This window comes from Euleptes europaea, chromosome 9 (assembly GCF_029931775.1).
Source record: "Euleptes europaea isolate rEulEur1 chromosome 9, rEulEur1.hap1, whole genome shotgun sequence".
Classification (NCBI taxonomy): domain Eukaryota; kingdom Metazoa; phylum Chordata; class Lepidosauria; order Squamata; family Sphaerodactylidae; genus Euleptes; species Euleptes europaea.
In genome coordinates, this window is record NC_079320.1 from 230,156 (window position 1) to 254,723 (window position 24,568).

General features: G+C 56.4%; 1 protein-coding gene across 1 annotated transcript; it reads left to right on the plus strand.

Annotated features, from left to right (window-relative positions):
* The first annotated feature begins 827 nt into the window (after nucleotides 1-827).
* On the plus strand, nucleotides 828-22,745 carry LOXL3 (lysyl oxidase like 3). Its single transcript, XM_056855724.1, has 13 exons — nucleotides 828-1,122; nucleotides 1,369-1,532; nucleotides 9,045-9,256; nucleotides 14,667-14,886; nucleotides 14,979-15,156; nucleotides 16,238-16,392; nucleotides 19,378-19,551; nucleotides 20,103-20,262; nucleotides 20,572-20,815; nucleotides 21,036-21,151; nucleotides 21,430-21,566; nucleotides 22,222-22,333; nucleotides 22,672-22,745. Exons 1-13 carry the CDS (start codon nucleotides 828-830, stop codon nucleotides 22,743-22,745), a joined length of 2,241 nt encoding a protein of 746 aa, XP_056711702.1.
* Nucleotides 22,746-24,568: the final 1,823 nt, after the last annotated feature.

The window sequence follows — 24,568 nt, forward strand, 5'->3', positions numbered from 1 at the left end:
TCCCCTCCCTCGCGGGGCGGGGGGAAGGAGGAGGGAGCCTGCTTGGCCGGCGCACCCGGACCTGCGCGGGGAGGCTCCGGTCTCTTCTGGGGCCGGGAATCGCCCCCCCCCCCGCCGCCGCCTCTCCCCGCTCCCAGGCGGGCAAAGGCTGGGCAGCTCTTCCCGGCAAGCGATCGGGGGGGGGGGGGCGCCGCTGCCTGCAGGCCAGCCTGCGCTCTCGGGCGCGGGGGCCCCTGCGGCCGTGTCAGTGGTCAGGTAGCCGGCCCCCGCCCCCCTGCAGGCGCCGCTGCTGGGCCCCCTCCCCCAGCCCAGGCCGCTGCTCCACTCGGGAAGGACCCCTCGGCCTCTGCAGGCCCCTCCTCAGCAGCCGCAGGGGACACCAAAGACCTCGCTGGGCCGGAGCGCCTGCAGCGCCCCTGCCCGCCCGCGCCCAGCCCAGCCGGCCACGCTGCTGCCCTGGACGGAGCAGAAGGCCGCTTGGGGCGTTGCGGGCGGTCTGGGACGGGAGGAATCCTGACCCGCTCTGCAGACCACACGCCGGCCGGCCGGGCGGGGCAGCCAGCGTCTTGGCGAACAGAAAGGGACTTCCAAGCGGCCCCGGTAGGCCGGCGTGGTGGGCTGGCCATGGCGTTCAGCTGAGCCAGGTGTGTGGAGCCCTCCGCCCTCGGCAGGAACGGGAAGAGCCGGGCAGGCCTCCTCCTGGCGGCCGGGCCCCGGAGCAGCGATGCCTCACCGGGGAAGGCAGCGGGAAGGCGCCCGGGCCGGCGCCCCGGGCCGCCTCCTGACGCCGCCTCCTCTGCCGTCCAGGTCCAGGCCGCGGGGGCGCGATGGGTGGCGCTCGGGGGCCGCGGCGGCTGCTTGGCCTCTTCTGCGGCGTCTGGCTGTGGGTGAGCGTGGCCGAGGCGAGCCCCACAGCCCCCACGGGGCCCCCGCTGCAGTTCCGGCTGGCGGGCTACCCTCGCAAGCACAACGAGGGGCGCGTGGAGGTCTTCTACAACCGAGAGTGGGGCACCCTCTGCGACGACGACTTCACGCTGGCCAACGCCCACGTCCTCTGCCGCCACCTGGGCTTCGTGGCGGCCACCGGCTGGACCCACAGTGCCAAATACGGCAAAGGCACGGGTGAGTGCGGGCGGGGAAGGGGCCGGGCCCTCGAAGCACCGTAGGTCAGCCTCAGGGCCTGCGGAAGGGCAGCCCAAAGGTCACGTGAGGCACAAACCGAGGGGAATCCCTTCAAGCATGGGCAGAGTGCCTTGCCTTGACCCCTGAGTAACCACAGCCCGCCTCAGTGACCGGCCTTCCGGGCAGGGGCAGGCCCCCACCCCGGCCTGGCTAGAAGCCAGCTCTCGCCCTCCTCATTTCTCCCAGGGCGCATCTGGCTGGACAACCTGAACTGTGGGGGGAGCGAGAAGAGCGTGGCCGAGTGCCGCTCGCGGGGCTGGGGCAACAGCGACTGCTCCCACGAGGAGGACGCCGGCGTCATCTGCAAGGACGAACGCATCCCCGGCTTCGTGGACTCCAATGTGATCGAGGTGGGTCTCCTCAGGAAGGCGGGCCACGGTTGGGGGGGGGCAGGGAGAGATGGGGCCGGCCCCTCCAGGGTGCTGAGCGGCCTCCGCAGCAGCCTCTGGGCCACAACATCAGGCAGACACCTGCAGGGAGATCATACTGGGAAATCCTATGGGGAAGATTTGAGGAGGGGGGGAGTCAAGGCTTGGTGTGAATTACACCATGAGGTCTTCCAAGTGCACATCTCCATGTAAGGGAGAGGGGGGGGGGCACACTGAGAGCAGCCCCTTCAAATGTTTAACAAGTGAGCCCTGCAGAGGGGGTCCTCTAAGAACGTTACAGGACTCTTCATGTAGACATTTGAAGGGGCTGTTCGGAAGATATTTGATCAGACTATAACCTCGTACGAGGATCCCTGAACCTTCACTCGAACTATCTCTGCTTCTCTCTCTGACTCTCTGGCCTCCCTCACCATCCACCTGGCCCCGCTGCCCGCTCTGTTGGTTTATGGCGGGATTGACCCTTTCTATGTCAACCCTCCCTTGAAGGGCTTCGTTATGCCCAAATCCCTGTTAAGTTAGCAGAGTGCCCAAGTGTCAGCTCTTGACCCAAAGAACCAGAAATCACCACAGAGACAGTTAGAATCCAAGCAGATGGCTTTTACTGGTCAAATAGGCAATACAGTGCATTGAGGATAAGATGACAGCTATGAGGGCCTTGCTCGTTAGTTGGCAATATAAAGCTTGAAAACGGCGGGAGATTACAGAGCACACAAAGCATAAACAGAGCACACTTTCCCAGGGGTAGCGTTCCCAGGCTTTGGTATGTGGAGTCGTCCTTGAAGTCTGGACGGTTCAGCAAAGGAACAGAGGCAACAGAGAAACCGAGATAACAGCCTGACATCCTGCTCCCCTTAAGGCCCCCTCCCATCCTGCAAGGGGGCTGGTCTGTCTGGGTAGGCAATGTGAAAGGCGTTGACGAGCTTGGGGGCGGAGACATCTCGTGCGCGAACCCACTCGTCATAGGCAGGGGGGAAGTGTTTCCAGCGAACTAGGTATTGTAAAACTCCATGGTGAATACGGGAGTCTAGGACTTTGGAGACCTCGACATGTTCTCCCCCCCCCCCACCACCATTATGGGCTGTTCGGGAGGCAGTTCTGGATGCCATTGCGGAGAAGCAATATGGGGTTTCAGGAGGCTGATGTGGAAAACGGGGTGCACACGCCTTAAGGTTTTGGGGAGAGATAGTTCCACCGTGACAGGATTTATGATGCGAGTGATGGGAAATGGGCCAATGTACTTAGCGTTGAGCTTATGGCACGGGCGGGTGGAACGCAGGTTTTTGGTGGATAGGTATACCAGGTTACCTACTTGTAGGTCCCCACCGGGGGACCGATGCTTATCGGCTTGTGCTTTGTATATGCGCTTGGCTCGGGCAAGATTGCTAATCAGCCAGGGCCATGTGGTGCGGAGGGTGTGTGCCCAAGAGGCAATGTCGGCATCCCCCTCCCCCTCCACATCCTCCACAGGGGGGATAGGACCGAAGACCTGTCCATATATTGCATAAAATGGGCTGAAACCAGTGGACTGATGTACAGCATTATTGTAAGCATATTCTGCAAAAGGTAACAGTTCTACCCAGTTATCTTGGTGGTAATTGACATAACAGCGCAAATAACATTCAAGCACAGCATTAACACGTTCGGTCTGGCCATCCGTTTGGGGATGGTATGCACTAGACAATCCCTGCTCCACCCCCACCAATTTGAGAAAAGCTTTCCAAAACTTTGCACGAAGCTACTGCCGCGGTCGCAGATTATTTTGCGCGGAAACGAATGTAGTCTAAAGACATGTGACACGAAGAGGCGGGCCAATTTCTGAGCGGAGGGCTTCGTTATGCCCAAATCCCTGTTAAGTTAGCAGAGTGCCCCAAGGGCTACGGTGCGCACAGAAGCTCATCCAAACCTCTCTCTCTGACTCACTGGTCTTGTCCCCCTCTGGGGTCTGAGGTTAAGAGACAGCGCAAAGTCCTTCACTTCCAACACCTTGCCCCTTGTGTGGAGATTTACACTCGAAAGGCTTGTGGTGCCATTCACACAAAACCCCGCCTCCCCCGGCAAAGAGAGGCTTTTCTCCTGCGTCCATTTAGGACCAAACAATTTCAAAAGGCTTTGCCTATTCAAACTGTTTAGTAGCAGATATCTCCAGGATTTAAATCTGAGAATACAAACAAGTTAAGTGTGAGTTCTCTTCTTTGAACTAAAACCAGCAAACAAGACCAAAAACCTGCAGGGATTTTTATTTTATTGAGAAAATATATGCGTGTGTGTGTGTTAAGTGCCGTCAAGTCGCTTCCGACTCATGGTGACCCTATGAATGAAAGTCCTCCAAAATGTCCTATCTTTGACAATATATAGTCAGAGAACAGAAAATAAATATATAAAGAAAATATATAGTATATAAATATAGTTTTCTTTATTACTCAGTACAGCAGGAAATAAAGGCAAGTGAAAATTAAACCTGCAACTACTGTAAAAATAAGGGCTAAAATTATAATAGTTCCTAACATTCCTTAATTATATTATAGTGACTAATAATTTTAAAGGCAAACCAGGTTTCAGGTTTTGTCTCACTGCTTTTAGGGAGTATCAAACAAATGCAGGTCACACACCCTAAAATCTTACCTACTCTTCCTCTGATTTGCTTTTCATGATAGTGCGTATTTATAGAAAAATACCAATCTTATCTTTTTAATAATTATGTTTTATCATAATCATGTTATATCCATTATATCATGATCATGATTACTATCTATATAAGTTATTAGTTCTTAACTTAATATGAGATAATCAACAAAAGTACTAATAAGCCAATCAGCAGGTGCAGATGAGTTTACATCTGATATACAAAGTTAACCTCAACTCTTAACCTCTATTAAAAATCAGGGGTTAATCTAACATTTTTTGCAACTGTTTCAATTCACAGTCAAAGATTAAAGTAATTTTAAGCAAACAGTCCACTGACAGTTGAAGAGTGCTGGGAACTCTCAATATTCATGCAAAATCAGTAGAGAAAAGTTGGTGATGTAATAGCTTCTGCTACAACCCTCCCCCGCCCCCCGCAACCTAAACTATGGGATTTCCAAGTACCGATTTCCTTCACACCTTCCCCTCTCTGAGGAAGTGAGCAGTGACTCACGGAAGCTTGTGTGTCGAGGCACAGCTGACTCGGGGTGACCCCATGGGGTTTTCCATGCAAGAGACATTCAGGTTTGCCGTGGCCTGCCCCTGCGAAGGCTGAGAGAGTTCGGAGAGAGAACTGTGACCGGCCCAAGGTCACCCAGCAGGCTTCACGTGGAGGAGGAATGGGGAATCGAACCCAGTTCTCCAGGTTGGAGTCTGCCTCTCTTAACCACCACACATTGAAATAAATGCTTAGTCTTTATTATACCCTGCCTTTCTACCCTCATAAGGGCTCCCAAGCTGGCTAACAGTTTAAAGGCATTTAAGCCAATAAAAATACATAATTGAAACAAAACCAGAGCTACACTACATACAAAAAATAAAAAAACAATTAAAACACCAGGCAAGGAGGAGGGATTACTGAGGGAATGCAAAGTGAAACAGAAATGTCTTCACCTGCTGGCGGAAGATGGCAACAGAAGGGGACAGGTAAATCTCCTGTGACCAAGGAGCTCCTCTCCTGGGTGGCCACTTGCCTATTCTCAGGAGGTGGGGGGCACCCAAAGCAGGGGGGGGCTGAAACCTCCTTTAAGGTGCCCCTGGACTTCTGTTTCATTTTGCTGGACAGTCCCAACAGGGCTTTCCCTTTGCAATGAGCCAAGGAAGTCTGGGTCGGGAGGAGCCCCCCCCCACCTTTCGCAACCAAAACACTTTCGCCTTGCAGATCCCTGCCAAGCAGCTGCAGGGCGGGGTGGGGGGCAGCGCCGGTGCTGTGCGGACTCTAGTGCTGTGTGTGTGTGTGTGTGTGTGTGTGTGTGTGTGTGTGTGTGTGTGTGTGTGTGTGTGTGAGAAGGAAGACTCCTGCTGCTCAACACCCCAGCAGTCTGGCCAGAGAGGCCTCCCACCCTCCCCCGTCTCTCCAAAGGCTGGGCAGGGTGTGTGCTTCCCTCTACTCTTTTCTGCTTCCACCCCTGCCCCCAGCACTCCTTGCTCTTCTGTCACGTAGGCAAAGTCTGATCTTCTGGAAGAGGGCATCTCATGCAAACAGGTGGCCGGGGGCGTGGGTGTGTGTTGCTGAGCGGCCCCAAGGCTTGGCTTTCCTGGTGATATCCTCTTGGGGGGGAAAAAGCATCCTTCTCTTTATTAAGCAAGACTTGAAGAAGTGCCAGCATATCGAATAAGCCCAAGTCCACCCCGCCCAAAAAAATCTCACCTAACCTTCTCCTGAGGCTTCCATCGGGGAAATCTGATTTGCTTATCACGGTAGTGCATTTTTATAGAAAAATATCAGTCTTATCTTCCTCTAAATCGCTTCTATCTTAATCATGTGGTTATTATCTAGATAAGTGTTTGGTTCTTAACTAAGTATAATACAATCAAAACAGATGCAGATGAGATACATATGATATGTCCTCATCTTTTCTAAACCAAGCTAAGAAGGCCAAACTTAAACCTTAACCTCTATTAACAGATAATTAATGTAACTTTTCTCCAACTGTTTCAGTTAACTGTCAAAGATTAAAATAATCTTAAAGCAACCAGAAAAGAGCAAGTGTCTAGTAGCCCCTTAAAGACGAGCAAAATTTCTGGCAGGGTCTGAGCTTTTGTGAGTATCTGAAGAAGCGAGCTGTAGCTCATGAAAGGAAAGCTCACCCCCTGCCAGCTCACCCCCTGCCAGAAATTTTGTTTGTCTTTATGGTGCTCCGGGAACCCTGGCTCTTTTCAACTGCTGCAGACTGGCTAAAACGGCTCCCCGTCATTAAGCAGCCAGAGTTCACTGACAGCTGGAGAGTGCTTGAAACTCACAGCTCTCACGCATGACCAGCAAGAAAGGCAAAGTAACCAGATACTGCTACACTTCCTTCCATTTTCTCCTCACAACAACCCTGTGAGGTAGGTTACGCAGAGAATGTGTGAGTGGCCCAGGGTCACTCAGCCAGTTTCCACTGCCCAGTGGGGATTCAAACCTGGTCTTCCGAGATCCTAGTCCAACACTCTGACCAATCCACCCCCCTGGCTTTCATTAGTTACTCTCATATCGTGTGAGTCATAAATGAGAGAAAAAGGTACGGCGGGTTGAGTCTTGTGAGCTGGGGCTATTTGCCTCGTGTGGAGGGGGGGTCTTTGTGTCTGTGGGCCAGCCGTCTCCTCCATGGTAGAGTCCAACTACACTGCGGCTTTTCCTGAAGAACAACAACTTCTGGCTCCAACAGCTGCCACTCACTCTTTATTTGGACGCCACATTTGCTATCTGCCTGTCGGAGAGAAGAAAAATGGTGCGCTGGATCAGGTCCCGCTTGGGGTTTGATGAATTCTGTATGGTCACCAGAGGGAAATTGGTCCCCTCCGTGAGACCTTTTGGCTTTTGCTTTGTGAAATCGTTTGTGATCTGTCACGTGTGCTGTTTTTAGTGTCAGACCGGTTTTCTCCTGGTATCTAACTTAGCCTGGGAAAAGGGACCATCGTTGGGGCCATTTTCCCCTGGAGCTTGTGGGGGCTTACTCAGCCATTCCCACTCTTCAGTTGCTCTCACGACAACCCCAAGTCACAAGTCAAAAGATTATGATTTAAAAACGGCACTCCAGACAGGGCAGCTTCATGGACAGGGATATTTGTGGTCTTTGTGGCTATGACACACAGAGCTTGGCCTTGGGCCTGGTGGCCATCTGCCCGTTCCGTAAAGTGAGGTGGCATTCCTCTTTGCTATGTGCCGCTCGGCTAAGGGGAGAGTCCCTCATCCACGTGGGTAAACGTGACTCTCATTTGCAGAGTAGCAGAAGCCTCTGAAAGTGGGAAGAACTGGCTGTGTAAAATCTCAGAAGTGCCCCATTTGCCCCCCGCCCAAAGTTCTGAATGCACCCCAAGATTAGTAGATTATCTCCCTGGTAGGTCGTATGACCCCATTAGGAATCACTGGTCTAACCACTGCGCCCCACTGGCTCCCAATGGTTTTGCTTCCCTGCAAACATGCAAAGAGCACATTCCGAGCCCCCCCCCTGCTCCCCCCAGCCCTTCTTCTCCCTGCAGCTCCTGGCTGGCTGGGGAAGAGCTCTGGGCTCCGGCTGGCTGCGAAGGGCCTCCCCTCTGGAAGCGGGTGGCAAGCGCCAGTGACGCCCCGCACAGCATTCCTTGGCCTCTTCGTCATGCTAGGAGAAGGCGGGGGTGGGGGGGGAGGCATTTGGGCTGGGCCAGCCCCCCTCCCCACTGCTTCCTAGTCTGCAGAGCCTCTCCTGCCAGCTGCTCTTGGCCTTCCTGAAGTGCTGCTTAATGCTGACGCCAAGACGGGCCTTTCCCCCACTCCCGCCTTTTGGAAAAGGAAGCCCCCTCGCTGGTCTCGGAGGGGCCAGGCTGGCCGCAGCTTGGGCAGTTTCTCTGACAACAGCCCCCCCCCGCCCCCCTCTCCATCCCCGGGGATGTTCTTGCGGGCCAGGCCCACCTCCTTTCCCCCCCCTCCTTTTTTCCATTACCGCTTCTGTTTTGCTCTCTGCTCTGAGTCTGGCTTGCCCCACCTGCCTTTCCGAGGGCTGAAGGAGACTTGGCCGGCGGGTGGCACCTTCTCTTTGGAGTCATAGAAACCCAGAGCTGGAAGGAATCCCAAGGGTCATCTAACTCTAATCCTCTGCATAGTGCAGGAAATTCATAGCTACCTCCCCCATCCCCCCCCCCCAGTAACCTCTCCTCTATGCCCAGTCAAGTTGCAATCTAGTTCCACGGCCCTTTCTTCCATCTTGGAATTATCAGTTTGAGGGACTGAGTGATCGGATTGAGTGATCGCTTTTATTTTGCACTCAGGAATGTGCCGGGCATTCCAAACCAGGGCCTTGCTGTGCCAGGAAGCTTTCAGTCTGTCTTGGACTTCTGGCGCAGGTTCTTTCCAGTTTCCCACACCAAGCCATGGAAACATGGTGTGTGTGTGTGTGTGTGTGTGTGAGAGAGAGAGAGAGAGTGATTCCCTCCCAGCGTTGTGTGGTTGCAGCCTGCAGACCGGCAGCTGGGCCTCCATCTGGCTTGCTGGAGGGGAGAGAATTCCTTTCCGCCTGGGCCCGTGAAGCGGACAGTCCACAGTTGTCTGCCCCAACACAGATGTGGTGTCAAGAGGAAAGGGGGGGGCTCATGGGTAGGTGGGTTGTGGGGGCCTTTGCAGCAAGAGCTGAAGCTGCTGGGGGCAGGGTTGCCAGGTCGTCGTCGTCCCCCAGCCACCAGTGGGGAATGAGGGAGAAGGGTGGCCAGATCCAGGCTGGGATCTCTGTAGTCTGGAGATGAGCTGTAATTCCAGGGGATCCTCAGGTCCCAACTGGAGGCAGGCAACCTTGGGTGGGTGGGTGGGGGCTGATCCTTTCCCCCTCTCCCCAGACAGAGCAGAACCAGGTGGAGGAGCTACGTCTGCGCCCAGTCGTGTCCCATGCCAAGCGGCCGCTGCCGGTGACAGAGGGCATCGTGGAAGTCCGCCACAAGGGCAGCTGGGCCCAGATTTGTGACGAGAGCTGGAGCAGCCAGAACAGCCGGGTGGTCTGTGGCATGCTGGGCTTCCCAGCCGAGAAGAAAGTCAACCGGAATTTCTACAGGTGAGTCCAGCCGTGGGGGCAGCACCATGGTCGTGGAGGGGGGCAGGGCCAGTGGCCTGAGCTGGTGGATGTTGCCACGCCCCTCCTGGATGTTGCCACATGCACAGCCCCCTCCTCCACGCCCCTGAGGGCTGTGCGTGTGGCCCCCCTCCATCTCGCCTTCGCAACAACTTAGCGAGGTCGACCAGGTGCAGAGAGGAAGGGTGTGCCTGGCCCATGGCCCCCAAGGGAGCCTTGTGCTGAGCAGGGGCAGCCCCCGGACTCCAGAGCGATGTCTCCGCTGTCTGTCAGCAGCAGGGAAGGGTCGTGGGGAAGGAAGGGCGGGGGAGAGGAGGGGGTCCTTTCGGCACTGCAGCCTCAGTTTGGATCAGCCCCAGGCAGGGCAAGGGCCCCCCACCCTCTCCCCTGAAACAGCCCCCTTTGGGGAGACTCATGTGTACTGGGGGGGCTGGGGGGAGGCGTTTGTGCCACAAGGCTGATAGCAGCCGCCTGGGGCCCTTGCATGCTGGGGAGATGGCCCGGCAGTGGGGGCCTCGCTCAGCCTGTCTCAATCTGAAGCAGCCCCTCTCCAGCCTCCTCACTCCAGTTCTGAGCATCCTCCTCCCTGCACACATCTGGTCAACAGGAGGGGGGGAATATGGGTGGCGGGGGGAACAGGAGGCCAACAAAACGTTTAATTGAGCCCCACTCTGTTGTGAACCCTGATTTCTTGAGCATTCAGTTAAGACAATGAGGGAAGGAGGTTGGATCGGAGTCAGCTCGTTTATTTGATCAAAGAACTGCAGCTGGGTGAAACAGAATCAAGACCAAACAAGAGTCAAGAAACTGCCCACACAGGGCAGGGTACAGGCAAGCAGCTTTATAGACTTTTCGCATTCCTTTTCCATAAAGATACAATTCTGAACATGAGATCCCCCAGTCATCATTACCTAATTATCTTCTACTGCGCCTGTGCGCCTTTTGATACATTTATGAATGAAAGCTATCTCTTTGACAGTTCACAGCATTCTGGAGGGGAGGGGAGGGCGATAGCCAGAGCAATCAGCCTTGCAAAGAGTCAGCGGTTTTGGAGACAGTGTGTGTGTGTGTGTGTGTACTGCTTTGAGGCACATTCTGTGAAGGGGTTTTTTAGTGCTTGCAAGTCTGCTTTACTCTCGTGTCCATGTGAACAGTGCCAGTATGATTTGTCTGGGCACAACATTCCTCCCTTTTCTAGTAGCTTTGATTGCTTTCAAAGTGGGGGAGGTGCATGCAGGATCAGGGCTCCAAAAGGTTGGCAAACTCCTTAGGGATGGTGCGAAGTACCATGACTAAATCAGGGGCCCCTTTAGGGGTGGCTCCCAACCGGCATCGCGACTAGACGTGAACTGTCAATGACGGACCTTATTAAAGGCATTAAATGGGATACAACAAGGAAGGGGAAAAAATGACACTTGCCAAGGCACATCCGACCAATCACATTGCTTTCTTCCACCATCCCCCACCAAGCAGATTGTCCCGTCACTCCGGGTTCCACGCACTCTTCCAGTTCTGAACTGGCATATTTGAAATCTTTCTGATCTCAGAGGCAATATTTAAAACTGCCTCTCCATTGTCATCTGTCTTTAAACAACAATTGGAAAAATCGAACTTTCCACGGACACCGCCTTCGTGAGCAAGTAATTCAAAAGCACATGCAGTTTGGTTAGTAATTACTTCTTAAATAGACTTTAGTCTGATTATACGGTTAAGCATATAGACTGGGGTACGGTAGCCATACATGCCATCTTGTGCCTAGGTGGCAGGGCTATAGTACTTGATGATACACTGAGCTGGCCGTTTGTCTCCCCATTGGGATCCCCAGAGTCTGCGGGCAACAGGAAGAAGCCAGGCTGGATTATACTCAATGCACAGGAGCCCTGAAGCCACGTTCTGTGGAAGGGGGGGAGGTCACTTGGGGCAGGAGTTGGTGGCCGTGGCAGGGAGAGCCAAAGCCAGTCTGTGGGCTCCCGCTGTGGTCTCCGAGGGTCCAGGCTGACTGCCTGGCGTCTCCCTGCCTGTTAAGAGGCTGCTTCTGACTTTGACTCTCCAGGCGGTTCAGGCGAGCGACCAAGGCAGCGAAGGGCCGGAGGAAGGCGGGCCTCGGCAGGAGGTAACGGGGCCAGGTGGGCCCTGCAGTGTTGTGCGGCCGGTGCCCCCTCCCCCGGCAACACCAGAGCCCTTGAGGCTTCTCTGTGGGATGGGCCCAGGCTGCCCGGCAGGGCAGAACCATCCAGGCTGGATTCAGCTGCTAGGAATCCAGCCGGGAACAGGCAATGAACCTCCGCCCCAAGCCGCCTGCTCTGCATGCCGCGCTACCTTCATGGGCAGGCCAGCCTTGGAAGGAATCAGGTTCATCCAGGAAGTCAAGGGCGCCACTGACCTGCTTGGGATCGGGGCTGCAGCTTGCCTCTCTGCCTCTTGGGCCTCGTAACCCCCGGCGGCTTCCACCTGCAAAGCTGAGAGGGACGCTCTGGGCAACCTTTCTTCCTGTCCAGGCACTGGCAGCACCTCTGTGCCCAGGAGGGGCCAAGGCCTGTGGCTTTCTGGGGAGCGGGGAAGGTCTGCTTCTGTTCCCCACCCGTGGCTGTGCAGAGGGACTGCTTGGGTGGGGCACCCAGTGGCAGGATGGATCCAATGCTTCTCTTCGCAGCAGCAGACGGCCCAGCAGTGAGCAGGTCAGCCTTCCTTCTCTGGAGAGGTGGTGGCAGGCCGGCCGGCCGGCGCTGAGGATGCCAGCCCAGCCCAGGCCAGAGGGGAACAGGGCAGAAAGGGAGTCAGACCTCGGGCAGCACCTTGGAAAGAGGCTGTAGCGGCGGGGAAACCGGAACTTTGCCAGCCAGCTAGCTCCTTTCACCTCAAATGGAAGGAGGGGGGTCTGGGGGCAGAGGCGAGACCTGGCCAGCTGCCAGGGGGTGTGAATGGGGAGGAACAAGCAGGGAGCAGAGGGGGCAGGGCGTTGCCTGGGGGGCTCACCCTCCCTGGCCACAGCAGGGCCGTGCTGGGCAGCTTCAGAGGGTCCGAGTGCAAGAGCCTGACAGACATGAATGGGAGTCTGGAAAGAGATGCCCGACAAAGGCCACTCTGTGCTTCGGCCTCTCCAGGGCAGTGCAGGGAGGGGGGGATGACTCACCCCCAGGCGCCTCCTGCTGACTGGCTGGGGAGATGGGCACGGCCTTTGCCTGACCGGCAGAGAGGGAGAGCTTCTCGCCAGGGGTCACCTGGCCCCCGGGCTTCCAGCCCTCTTCTTCCAGCCAGCGTGGTGTAGTGGTTAAGAGCGGTGGTTTGGAGCTGTGGAGTCCAATCTGGAGAAACAGGCTTGATTCACCACTCCTTCACATGAGTAGCAGAGGCTTACCTGGTGAACCTTGTTGGTTTCCCCACTGCTACACATGAAGCCAGTTGGGTGACCTTGGGCTAGTCACACTCTCTCAGCCCCACCTCCCTCACAGGGTGTCTGTTGTGGGGAAGAGAAGGTGATTGTAAGCCGGTTTGATTCTTTAAGCGGTAGCATATAAAAACCAACTCTTCTTCTTCTTTTCCTTCCGAGGAAAGGCACCAGGGCCTTTTTTGATTGCACACACACACACGCATACGCAGATGTCTCAGGCCTTATGGGCTCTTAACATCCAAAATGGGGAGAGGGATTTTCTAGACTTGGTGAAATCACAGAGCAGGTCGTGCCAGACACAGGCCAGAGGAAGTCCTCCGTGCTACGTGGACTGCCACGGCACATGTGGCCACCGCCACTGGCCTGGAGGACTTTCCGAGGGGGCCAGTCCAGCCACCAGGGGCGGAGGTTGGCAAGGGCAGAGAGCCCAGTTTGTTTCATTCCCCGCTTTCCTCCAGCGCCTGCACCCGAGGCAGCCCACAAAGGCGTGTACAAAAGTTGCAGTCAGTACTGAAAAGGAGGGCTTTGGGATGGGTTTGGGTGGCTCCTGTCCTCCCTGGGGGGCTGCACTGGGGGGGTGCTCGTGTGATGTCCCGGCAGTGGCATCGTGCCAGGTTTGTGGGCAGCAGCCTCACATAAATGTGGCCCAGTTCCGTGTGCTTGTCTGGACTGCGAAAGCCAGGCACCGGGAGACTGGGTTACTTTAAGGGCTGGCGCCTCGGGGAGGGCCAAAATACACACGACAGAGGCAACAGGGCCCATCCTTCAGCTGCTGAGGCCATTTCAGAAGCAGATGCTGTGCTTTAAAATTGCTGTGAGGCCCTGATCCAGATCAGGTGCGCAGCATGGTGCCCCCCCCCCATGCCTTTGCAGGTGTGGGAACAGAATCTGCTTGCGTAGTTAGGACTTTGGGTGGCTGGGTCCTTCAGCCAAGGAACAGGACAGGGAGCCTGGGGTCAGGCCTTCTGCCCCAGGAGGTGTGCTTGGAGATAGAAAGAGGGGAACTGTTTGGGATGCACAATGCATTCCAATGACCTAAGTGCCAGGAAATGCTCCCTGCAGGGGCAGAGTGGCTTGCCGGGGCATCCCAGGCAGTGGGGCAGGTGACTGAGCTCAGGCTGGCCTCCGTGCCCTCCGTGCCCTCCATGGAGCCCCCCCCCCCGGCTCATTGTCTGGCTGGCCAATGCTGGAAGAAACAGCAGGCTGGGGGCGAAAGGCATTGGGTCTCATCCAGTAAGGGGGCCTCCCTGCCTCCCCAAAGGCCACAAGAGGCGTTTGGTGCCACCGGCATGAGCAAAAGCTTGCTTCCAGCGGGTGGAGCTGGGCTGGGCTGGGCTGCAAAGGCAGGTCCCACCCAGTGGCGTGGGGCTCTTGGGGGACGCTCAAGGGAGGGAGGGAGGGAAGGGGTCCCTTGGTGGGCTCCTTCACTGTTCTCTTCTGTTTTCCAGGCCAGCTTCCAGGGCTCGGCCCAAGCATAGGCGCAGGGAGGACTTTAGGGGCACCAAGAGGTAACGTGGGCACTGCTGCTCCCGGGGAGGTGCGCAGCCAGGAAGATCCTGAGGCAGCTCTGCAGAGGCAGCATTCAAAGGCAGACGGGGGCAGTTTGGCAGAGAAAGCTCACCCACCCTGCCCGCCCCCAGGCAGCCCTCACTCCCCATCTTTCTGGAGCAGAATGTGTTGTGGGACGTGGCGGATCTGCACTCGAGCAGAGTGGGCGGGCCCCAGGACATCATCCGACCCCGTTGGGACTCGCAACTCCTGGGGGAGGCAGGATGCGGGTGCTGAGCTGGTCTCTGGGCTGAGAGGTGGCTCACTGAGCCTTCCCATCCCGGAAATGTCTCCATTTCTCCAACACCAATGGCCATATTTTGGGGCGGGGGCCCCCTGGAACGCCATGCCTCAGCGCGAAGTACAGCTAAGAGGACGTCCCCCGTCGCTGTCCTCCCTCGCCTCTATGCTCCGCTGGCTGAGGGAGGTGCTGACCCATCCCCTCCCTTACAGGCTGTCTGCGCGGCGACACCCGCTCAACTACCGTCTGCACTCGGTGTCCTGCCTGGGGAGCGAGGTCCACCTCTCCCTGTGCTCCTTCGAGTTCTACAGCAGCAATGGCACTGGGGGGGTCTGCAAGGGCGGGATGCCCGCTGTGGTGGGCTGCATGCCCGGGCCCCTCTTTGCCATGGGCAGTGCCCAGAAGAAGCAGCAGCGGCGGCAACAGGGGCAGGTGAGCCCCTCCTGGCCTTGGGGCAAGGGCTGGGAGGAGGGGCTGCAGCCCCCCTCCTGCAGCCCTGAACTCCCTGGTCTTGCCCACAGAAGCACATCCGCCTGAAGGGAGGGGCCCGGCCGGGTGAAGGGCGGGTGGAGGTGCTGAAGGAGAACGAGTGGGGGTCCATCTGCGACGACCGCTGGAGCCTGATGTCGGCCAGTGTGGTTTGCCGGGAGCTGGGCTTTGGCAGCGCCAAGGAGGCCCTGACGGGGGCACGCATGGGCCAAGGTGAGTCTGGCTGGCACGCACCACAAGGGGCTGAAGGTAGCTCGAACTGCCACCCGCAAACCATTTTTGGCTTCTGATTCAAGGAGTTGTCCCAGCTCTCCTGCGGACGGGGCCACATCCCTGCCAGGTCAGCTCCAACCCACCAGTTATAAAATAGGGCAGCAGCTTTCCCTTCACTAGAGGCAAGGGGAGGGGCTGCTGCCCGAGTGGCAGAGCATCTGCCTGGCGTGCAGAAGGTCCCAGGTTTGATCACCGACATTGCCGCTTAAAAGAATCAGCAATGCAAAAGGACACCTCTGTACCAATACCTAAGGTTAATAACTAAGCACAGACTATGGCTATATATAACTCTATGATAAGTGTATTTGAATCATCCACAAAGGCTACAAGGCCAATGTTACATGAAAATTACACTTACTGCAAAAAGTAGTCACATTCATTCCAAAAATACAATCTTCTCCGAAGGATGGTGCACAGTGACGATGCCTAGGGAGGCGATCGTTTCACAGTTCTTCATCAGTCCCGTTCCTGTACCAATAAACATATCTTACAATATTGTGCAATAAATATCTAAACTTCTATATTAACAATATTATGAAATATCAAATCATGCTTATTTCAAGTTGTTACTTAGTCATCATATTTGCACACTTATTCCTTAATTTTAGCCTCAGTAGCTCCAATACTGTCTCCAATAATGATTAATCTTTTTATTAAGTATAACAGCAACCACATACAATTTTTTAGTTCCAATATTTCCACAATGGACATCTATTCATAGGTTGCACCAACAGATTCACCTTTCCTCTGTTCCCAACCGGGATACAAGCAGTTGTGGAAAAGATCCACATCAGTGCAGCTTAAGAGTACATTAACATAACATCACAGTAGATCCTTAAAGTGATACACACTCAAATGAAGCATGTTAAATCATTTTCCAGATTTAAACCATATGGTTCTAGGGAATTAAACAGGTGTATGACAAACCCCTCCCCATTGCTCTGCACCTGTGCAGGTGTGACGGAGCCAGGGGTGGTGGGCTTCTGGGGACCCTCTCTCCTTCTTCCCCTCTCTCTGACAGGAATGGGTCCCATCCACATGAATGAGGTGCAGTGTGCAGGCTCCGAGAGGTCGCTGTGGAGTTGCCCACACAAGAACATCACCCAGGAGGGCTGCAAACATGCCGAGGACGCCGGGGTCCGCTGCAACATCCCCTACATGGGCTACGAGACCACGGTTAGCTGTGCCACGCACAACTCCTCCTGCCCCCCCCAGGAAAGAGCCCCCACTTGCCTGCTCTCTGGTGTTCTGCAGCTCTATGAGTTGGGGGGGCTCTCCCCCTGCACACAAACAGGCCCAGGACCCTGGCAGGCAGGCTCTTGCACTCCTTGCTGGGCCTCCAGCAGGTTGGTAATAGAGGCAGTCTCCCCCGCCCCCCACCCTGCAAAGAGGCCCTGGCCTGCTGCAGTTGCTGCCACCACCACCCCTTCCCCAAGAGGTAGGGTTGCCAGCTCCAGGTTGGGAAATACCTGGAGATTTGGGGGGGGGTGGAGCCTGAGGAGGGTGTAGTTTGGGGAGGACTTCAGTGGAGTGTGATGCCATAGAGTTTGCCCTCCAAATGGGCCATTTTCTCCAGGGGAATGGATCTCTGTCGCGTAGAGGTCAGTTGCAACCCCAGGAGATCTCCAGCCACCACCTGCAGGTTGGCAACTCTACCAAGTGGCCACCCTGCCTCGTGTACACTAAGTGGGGAATGTGGAGGGCTGGCCAAGAGGAGGAGGAGAGGCAGCAGGGCCCAGTGACCCCGCAAAGCAAAGCTGCTGCTTTCGGGTCTTGGTTGGAGCCCCGTTTCCGCTCCCCTCCAACCAAAGATAAAAGCACACAGGCTGGGAGCAGCCAAAGAGGGCCAAAGAGTCCTGGCCAGGGTCATGTGCATTGGCTTGCAGAAGAAGAAACTGGCTTCCCGGGGGTTCTGGGCTGGGCCTGCATGTCCTCCAAAACCGGCCCTTCAAGACACGTGGCTCCCACACCGGCCTGGCCCTTGGGAGGGAGGAGTTAGGACCTGCTTTTGTGGTTTTGCTGCCCTGCTCAGGCTGCAGATGCGATGCACCAGGAAAGGGGCTTTCCCATGATGGGTTTTCCTGCTCCAGGCCCCCAACAGCCCCCACCCCGCCAATGTGCCACCAGGGCTTTGCCAGTTTTTTAAATCAGCAATTGAATAGCATTATATTGTTACACTGTCAGAACTGTTCGTGTATCAAGATCTCTGCATTCCCAGTTGTCATTAAAAGAAACCCTCTAGCTTCTTTTGTTATGGAGTTATAAATGGAAAGGCACATCTCTCCAACCAAAGGGACTTGCTTTCAAAACAAAGCAAAGGCTGGGAATTCTGAGAACCTCTTTTGCAAGGTGTTCTGTTAAAATAGTATAACAATCTTAAACTGCTGGCTGAAAAAAGCCCCCTCCCCAGTTGTGGGGGCAGCTGCTGCTGGAGGGGTGGGCAGTGGAAATGGCTACTGTGTGGGTGGAGCATCCAGGTGCAGATGAGACGTCACAGCTGTGATTACTAAGAGCCAGCATGGGTTGCTCAAGAACAAGTCATGTCAGACTAATCTTATCGCTTTTTCTGAGATCAGGAGAATGCTGTGGACATAGTTTATCTTGATTTCAGTAAGGCTTTTGATAAGGTTCCCCATAATATTCTTGTTGACAAATTGTGAAAATGTGATTTAGATCCTATTACCATTAGGTGGATCTGTAACTGGTTGACAGATCGCGCCCAAAGAGTGCTTGTTAATGGTTCCTCATCCTCTTGGAGAGCAGTGACTAGTAGAGTTCCTCAGGAATCTGTCCTGGGCCCTGTTTGTTCACCATGTTTATAAATGATTTGGTTGAAGGAATAGAGGGGATACTGATGAAAGTAAATTGGGAGGGGTCGCAAATACGATAGAAGGCAGAGCCAGGATGCAGGGTGATTTTGACAGGCTAGAAAACTGGGCACTTAGGTAGGAAAATCAAATGCATAATGGTAGGATGGGGGAGACTTCTCTTAGCAGTAGTGTGTGTGAAAAGGATCTAAGGGTCTTAGTAGACCAAACGCTGAACGTGAGTCTGCAGGGTGATGCGGTAGCTAAAAGGGCAATGCATTTTTGGGCATCAACAGAAGCATCGTGTCCAGATCACATGAAGTGATGGTATCACTTTTCTCTGCTCTAGTTAGACCCCACCTAGGGTATTGTGTTCAGTTTTGGGCACTTCAATGTAAGAAGGATGTAGACAAGCAGGAACGGGTCCAGAGGAGGGCAACAAAGATGGTGAGGGGTCTGGAGACCAAGCTCTATGAGGAAAAGTTGAAGGAGCTGGGTATGTTTAGCCTGGAGAGAAGTCTGAGAGTGGATATGATAACCATGTTCAAGTACTTGAAGGGCTGTCAGAGGATGGTAGAGGATGGTATAGAGGATGGTACAGAGTTGTTTTCTGTTGCCCCAGGAGGTCGGACCAGAACCAACGGGTTGAAATTAAAAGAGTTTCCATCTAGACATTAGGAAGAACTTCATTACAGAGTGTTCCTTAGTAGAACAGGCTTCCTCAGGAGGAGGTAAGCCCTCCTTCTTTGGAGGTTTTTAAGCAGAGGCTAGATGGCCATCTGACAGCGATGCTGATTCTGTGAACGTAGGCAGATCCTGAGAGGGAGTGTAGGAAGGGTTGTGTCAGTGTTTGGCTCTTGTGGCCCTTTTTTACATTCCCAGGGTAATGCCCATCACCACTTTGGAGTCAGGAAGGAATTTTCCTCCATGCCCGATTGGGCAGGGATCCTGGAGGGTTTTTTCTGGCCATCTTCTATGAATGAAGTATGGGTCACTGGGGGCATGGGTGGGGGAGGTAGTTATGAATTTCCTGCATTGTACAGGGGGTTAGACTAGATAACCCTGGTGGTCCCTTCCAACTCTATGATTCTGTGAGGAGGCAGCGGCTTTGTAGGCTTCAGGCTGGTGTGGAGTGAGTGAGGGAGCTGCCTGGGAAAGCCAAATTTGGGTGGGGTGGGGGAGATGCTGGTAGCCAAGCAGGGGAGGTGCAGCAATTGAGCACCAGGAGGAAGGGGGGTTGTTTGAGGAAGCCCATGCGGTAGAGAGGGCTTCCCCTGTAGAAGACGCTGGGCTTTGGTTTCCCCGAGACTCTGACCTCTCTTCCCCCCCCCCCCGCCGCCCCCTTTCTCCACAGATCCGCCTGAGCATGGGACGCAACCGCTTTGAGGGGCGGGTGGAGGTGGCCCTGGGGGCCGGGAGCAACGGCACCCGCTGGTGGGGCTTGATTTGTGGAGAGGGCTGGGGGATCCTTGAGGCCACGGTGGTGTGCCGTCAGCTGGGCCTGGGGTTCGCCAGCAGCGGCTTGCAAGTAGGTACCGGTGCTCGCCCGCTTGCCCGCGGATGGCTTCCACTGCTCTTGGCTGCTGGGGCTGCCCTCCTGGCTGGACCACTGGCATCCCTCTGCTGAGCTCCACACTGCCCCGGGGGAGGGGGACAGCATGCTCATTTCCTGCAGGGCTTCTCCACAGATCCGGATAGTCGGTGGCCGCACGGTGTTTGAGGGCCGCGTGGAGGTGAAGCACGCCGGTAGGTGGGGCACAGTTTGCAGCTCGGGCTGGAGCACCACAGAAGCCATGGTGGCATGTCGCCAGCTCGGCCTGGGCTATGCCATGCATGCCGTGACGGTAGGTGGAGGGCCAGTGTGTGTGCATGCATGGGGGGGTAGTCTTTAGCCTGAAGGCGATGTGGGGTCAGGGACAGGGCTAGGAGAGCTTGGCAGGGAACCCTGCCAACTCCTGGCAGTGAGAAATGCATGCTTGCATGCTGATGCCAAAGCACTGCTCGCTGGGGTGGGGAGAAGCGGGGTGGGAGGGGTGTGGGGGACTTGCCTGCCCAGGCTGTATCTGCTCTGTCTCCAAGGAAACCTGGTACTGGGATGCCAGCAATGTGACGGAGATGGTACTGAGCGGGGTGAAGTGTGCCGGGCACGAGATGACGCTGAGCCACTGCCAGCACCACGACAAACTCAACTGCCGGAAGACGGGCACCCGCTTTGCTGCCGGGGTCATCTGCTCTGAGAGTGAGCTTTTGTGGGGGGGGGGGCAGGGCATGGCCATGGGCTCCCCCAGGGTGGCCTGGAGGCAGGCAGTAGGAGAGCTGGGTTCCTGTCCCATCTCTGCCTGGGACTTTCTCGTGGGCTTTGAGCATTATCCCGCTGAGGGGCTCGATGGGGGCAGAAGCGGGCTGAGGCTGGCTTTGGGGTGTCCTCCTGCCGGCCAGGTCTCTGCCTCAGAGGGGCTCTCCCCCCACCAGGTGCAGACTGAGCACCTCTGCGGGGACACCCTCTCGGTATCCTGCAGCCACCGATTGCTCCTTCCCCTTCCTGCAGCTGCCTCAGACTTGCTGCTCCATGCCCCGCTAGTGCAAGAGACAGCATACATAGAGGACCGCCCTCTGCACATGCTCTACTGTGCTGCGGAAGAGAACTGCCTGTCGAGCAGTGCCAGCAAAGCAAACTGGCCCTACGGGCACCGGCGCCTCCTGCGCTTCTCTTCCCAGATCCACAACAACGGCCGGGCAGACTTCCGCCCCAAGGCAGGGCGCCACTCTTGGGTGTGGCACGAATGCCACGGGTAAGGAGCTGCTATGGCGAGGAGGGTGGTCCTCTGGACACGCTGGAGGCTGAACAGGGCACAGCTGGACTTGTGCCCATGGGGAGGACGGGAGGCAAGCCCTGCCCCGGAGACAGAGGGGCCTTTGAGCCCCTTCCTCCCCCCCCACTTTGACCCTGGACTCCCCTTCTGCTCCTTCCCCCTCTGCGGGCCTCACGTTCGGTGTCCTCCCCCTGCACAGGCACTACCACAGCATGGACATCTTCACCCACTACGACCTCCTCACCCCCAACGGCACCAAGGTGGCAGAGGGACACAAGGCCAGCTTCTGCCTGGAAGATACGGAGTGCCAGGAAGGTGGGCAGTGCTCTCGGGGGGCGCTCAGGCAGGGGCTGAGTTTGCAAAGCCTCCTGGTCTTTCCCTGGGCCCTTTCAGACCAGGTGTGGAAAGAAGTCTGCACATGTTCTGAAGTGCTCCCTGCCACAGTGCCCTTTGCCTTTGCTCCAGCCTTCTTTTCAGAGTTCCACCCTCTTCACCCCTGAGTGGGCATGGGGTGATGGCATGACTGGAGAAAGAGGGAAGCCAGAGGCGAACTCTGATATCCATCCCCCCCCCCCGGTCCTTTCCTCTGACAGATGTGGGCAAGCGCTATGAGTGTGCCAACTTTGGGGAGCAGGGCATCACCGTGGGCTGCTGGGACCTCTATCGGCATGACATTGACTGCCAGTGGATCGACATCACCGACATCCGGGCCGGGAACTACATTCTGCAGGTGAGATGTGCCAAGTGGACTGCTGGGGGCGCTGGGGCCCGGCCGGCTGCTCCCGAGAGGCCCTTGCAGGCAGAGGGTCATCTTTCTCTGTCCCCAGCAGGATCATCCTTTGGGTGGTGTTGGGGGTGGGGTGGGCTGAGTTTTCCCACCAGGTGCCTGGGCTTTGCCGTTCACGGGAGGGCTGCAGTCTGAGGGCCTGCCTGCTGGCGCTCAGCCTGCCTTGAGAGCAGACAGCACTTCCAGCCCCCACAATGAGAGAGCAGGCAGCATCCCTGCTGGAGCAGACCAGTGGCCCCCCAGTTCAGCAGCCTGTTTTTCCCCGTGGGCCCAAGAGGTGCTGTCCTCTCTCAGACTGGCCTCCTTTGACTCCCCTCTTTCTCTCTGGCAGCAGAGGCGGTGGGGTGGGGGTGCTCCACCAGCCTCTTGGCTTCCCTGGTGCTGCTACCGGGGGCTTGCTCCCAAGCGCCAGGCTAAGGAAGCCTTTCTCATCAGCTGCCGCCAGAGTCCAGGATGGGGAGAAGCCAGGGCATGCCCCCCCAGGGGAGCGGGACTTCTGCAGGCAAAGCAGGGGCTCTGCAGTCCAGCCATGGGCAGCAGGCAGGGCTGGGGGCTTCAGTCGCCAGGCTACCTCTGACCGCTGATTACTGCTGCCCAGGTGGTGATCAACCCACGCTACGAGGTGGCAGAGAGCGACTTCACCAACAACGCCATGAAGTGCAACTGCAAGTATGACGGGCACCGCATCTGGGTGCACGGCTGCCACATAGGTACGGCCCAGCCGCTGGGCAGCCCTCCGGCCCTTGCAGGGGAGGGGGGGAGGAAGGGCTTCTGGGGCACAGAGTGAGGCCAAAGCCCTCGGTGGGATGATGGCTTGCAAAACGAGCCCCTTTGGTGCTGGGCGTGATCTAGAGGAGCATGCCTATTATCTTAGGCGCTGTGGAACACAGGCAGGATGGTGCTGCTGCAGTCGTCTTGTTTGGGGGCTTCCTAGAGGCACCCAGTTGGCCACTGTGTGAGCAGACTGCTGGACTTGATGGGCCTTGGTCTGATCCAGCAGTGCCTTTCTTATGTTCTTATGTTTAACCCCCCTTTGACCCTCCTGCAGGGGATGCGCTCAGTGAGGAGGCAAACAGGCGCTTCGAGCAGTATCCTGGACAGCTGAACAACCAAGTCGTCTAGGCCATATGACAGCCAGCCAGCCGCCTGTTCCTGGGCCCAGACAGCCCACTTCTTTGCCAGCTGCATACAGCAAGGCTGGGGGGCACATTGGCACTAGCCCCTTGCAATCTCCCAAACCCACCAACCAGCAGCTGATCTGGCACGGCCTGGAGTGCAGGGCCAAGTGTCCATTCCGTAAGCAGACTGGCACTAGACTGCAAGGAGGTCCCGGGACTGGCACCCCGAACCTGCCCCCCCCTTCCTGCTGCCCAATGGGTGGGGCCGACCCCTGGGGCTGGGGGGAGTAGGGGGGCTGTTGGGGCAGCACCACTGCCCACTGGGCCCTCGTTGCCAACGGAGCTGGTTAGCCTCCAGGGCACGGCTGTTCTCTATATAAAGTGTAATTTTTTGCCCCAACCTGCGCCTCCTGCCTGGTTCTTCAAGGGGGAGGGGAGGCTCCCTCACCCACAGAAAGGCCTTGGCAGGCAGGCGAGGACACAGGGTGGTCCCTGGTCTTCTGCAGCAAGGAAGGGGGGCAGGCCAGACTGAGCCTCTCGCCCCAGCGGGTTAGGCCTCTGCGGCCCTGCTGCCAAGCAGTGTCCGGGCAGCCGGAGCTTGGACAAGGAGCTCTCAAGCACAGCAAGGAGGAAGACGGCAGCTGGGCGGCCCTCAGCTTTCCCGAGCACCCTGGCCCTTGTCCACGGGAAACCATTCTGTGTTCCTGGGAATGTTTTCTTTCCAGGCTGGGTTTAGCAGAGGAACTAATTCCCCTGCAGAAAGTGGAAGGAGGCCTGGCTGGCTCGGAGGGAGAGATGGAGATGCCCACTGGAAACACCCAGGCCGCTGCCATAGGGGGCTGCTCCCTAGCTTGCTGTATCATATTACAACATCCCCCCGCACACACACACTCTGTTCAATGAAACAGAAGGGCAAGCGCGTGCCAGGGGCAGGAGCCAGGCTTTAAGCAGAGGCCAGCAAACTCAAGCGGTGGGGGTGGGTAGAAAAATAAAAATTACAACTAAAGATTAGACCTCTTGCTGTTCAGTAAAAAAACAACAAAGGAGACAGATGAAAAGGGTTTATAAAATTATGCAGTGGGGGAAGCAGACTTCTGTCTTCCTCTCCAGTAAAACCAGAGCTTGGGGGCACCCAGTGAAGTGGACGGGCAATATAAGGAAAAAACAACTTGCTGTGAGCCCCGAGGTCTGTCCGTGGCTCCCAGTTGTGGCAACGAAGGCTCCGAGTGCCAGGGGCAACTTCAAGGGAGGGTGGGAGCCGCCACACAGTTGCTGGCCCTCCGGAAGCCACGGTTCGCCTCCAGGCAAGTCAAGATGCTGTTCTGGCTGGACGGCCGGTCTGATCCATCAGGGCTGCTCGGCTGTTACTGGGTAATTAAACTGCGGATGCCACAGCCACAAACAGCGTTCAGAGGGGCCTGGACAGATTCGTAGGTGGGTCTTTCAATGGCTGCTAGCCGTAGGGACTGAAGGACATCTCCATAACCAGCTGCAGCAACCCCCCAACCACCACTCCTGGCACAGCAGCTTTTTCACACAGGCAACAACAAAACCTTATCTGACACATTCTCATAGCTGCGTGTGTGTCTGTCCGGCTCCCACCCAAATGAGATCATGGATCTTGGAGGAGAAAGAGGATCCCCCACCAAAGTGGCCACTGCAGCCTTCCTCTTTGCTAAGCAGTTCTGCTGCTCCAGCCAGACGGTTGCGGGCTCAGCCTCTCCTCCTCCTCTAGGCATCCAGAGGGCTTAAAGCCAACACAGGGCAGGCAGGCAGACAGCGGGTAAACACAGGGCAGGCAGGCAGACAGCGGGTAAACACGGCCCC

Bases quoted from the DNA above. Each gene is read 5' to 3' on its own strand.
- LOXL3 (XM_056855724.1), top strand. From the start codon at position 828: ATGGGTGGCGCTCGGGGGCCGCGGCGGCTGCTTGGCCTCTTCTGCGGC. The intron at 15,157-16,237 runs GTGAGTCTGGCT...TCTCTCTGACAG, and splicing joins GGGGGCACGCATGGGCCAAG to GAATGGGTCCCATCCACATG. The intron at 20,263-20,571 runs GTGAGCTTTTGT...CCCTTCCTGCAG, and splicing joins CGGGGTCATCTGCTCTGAGA to CTGCCTCAGACTTGCTGCTC.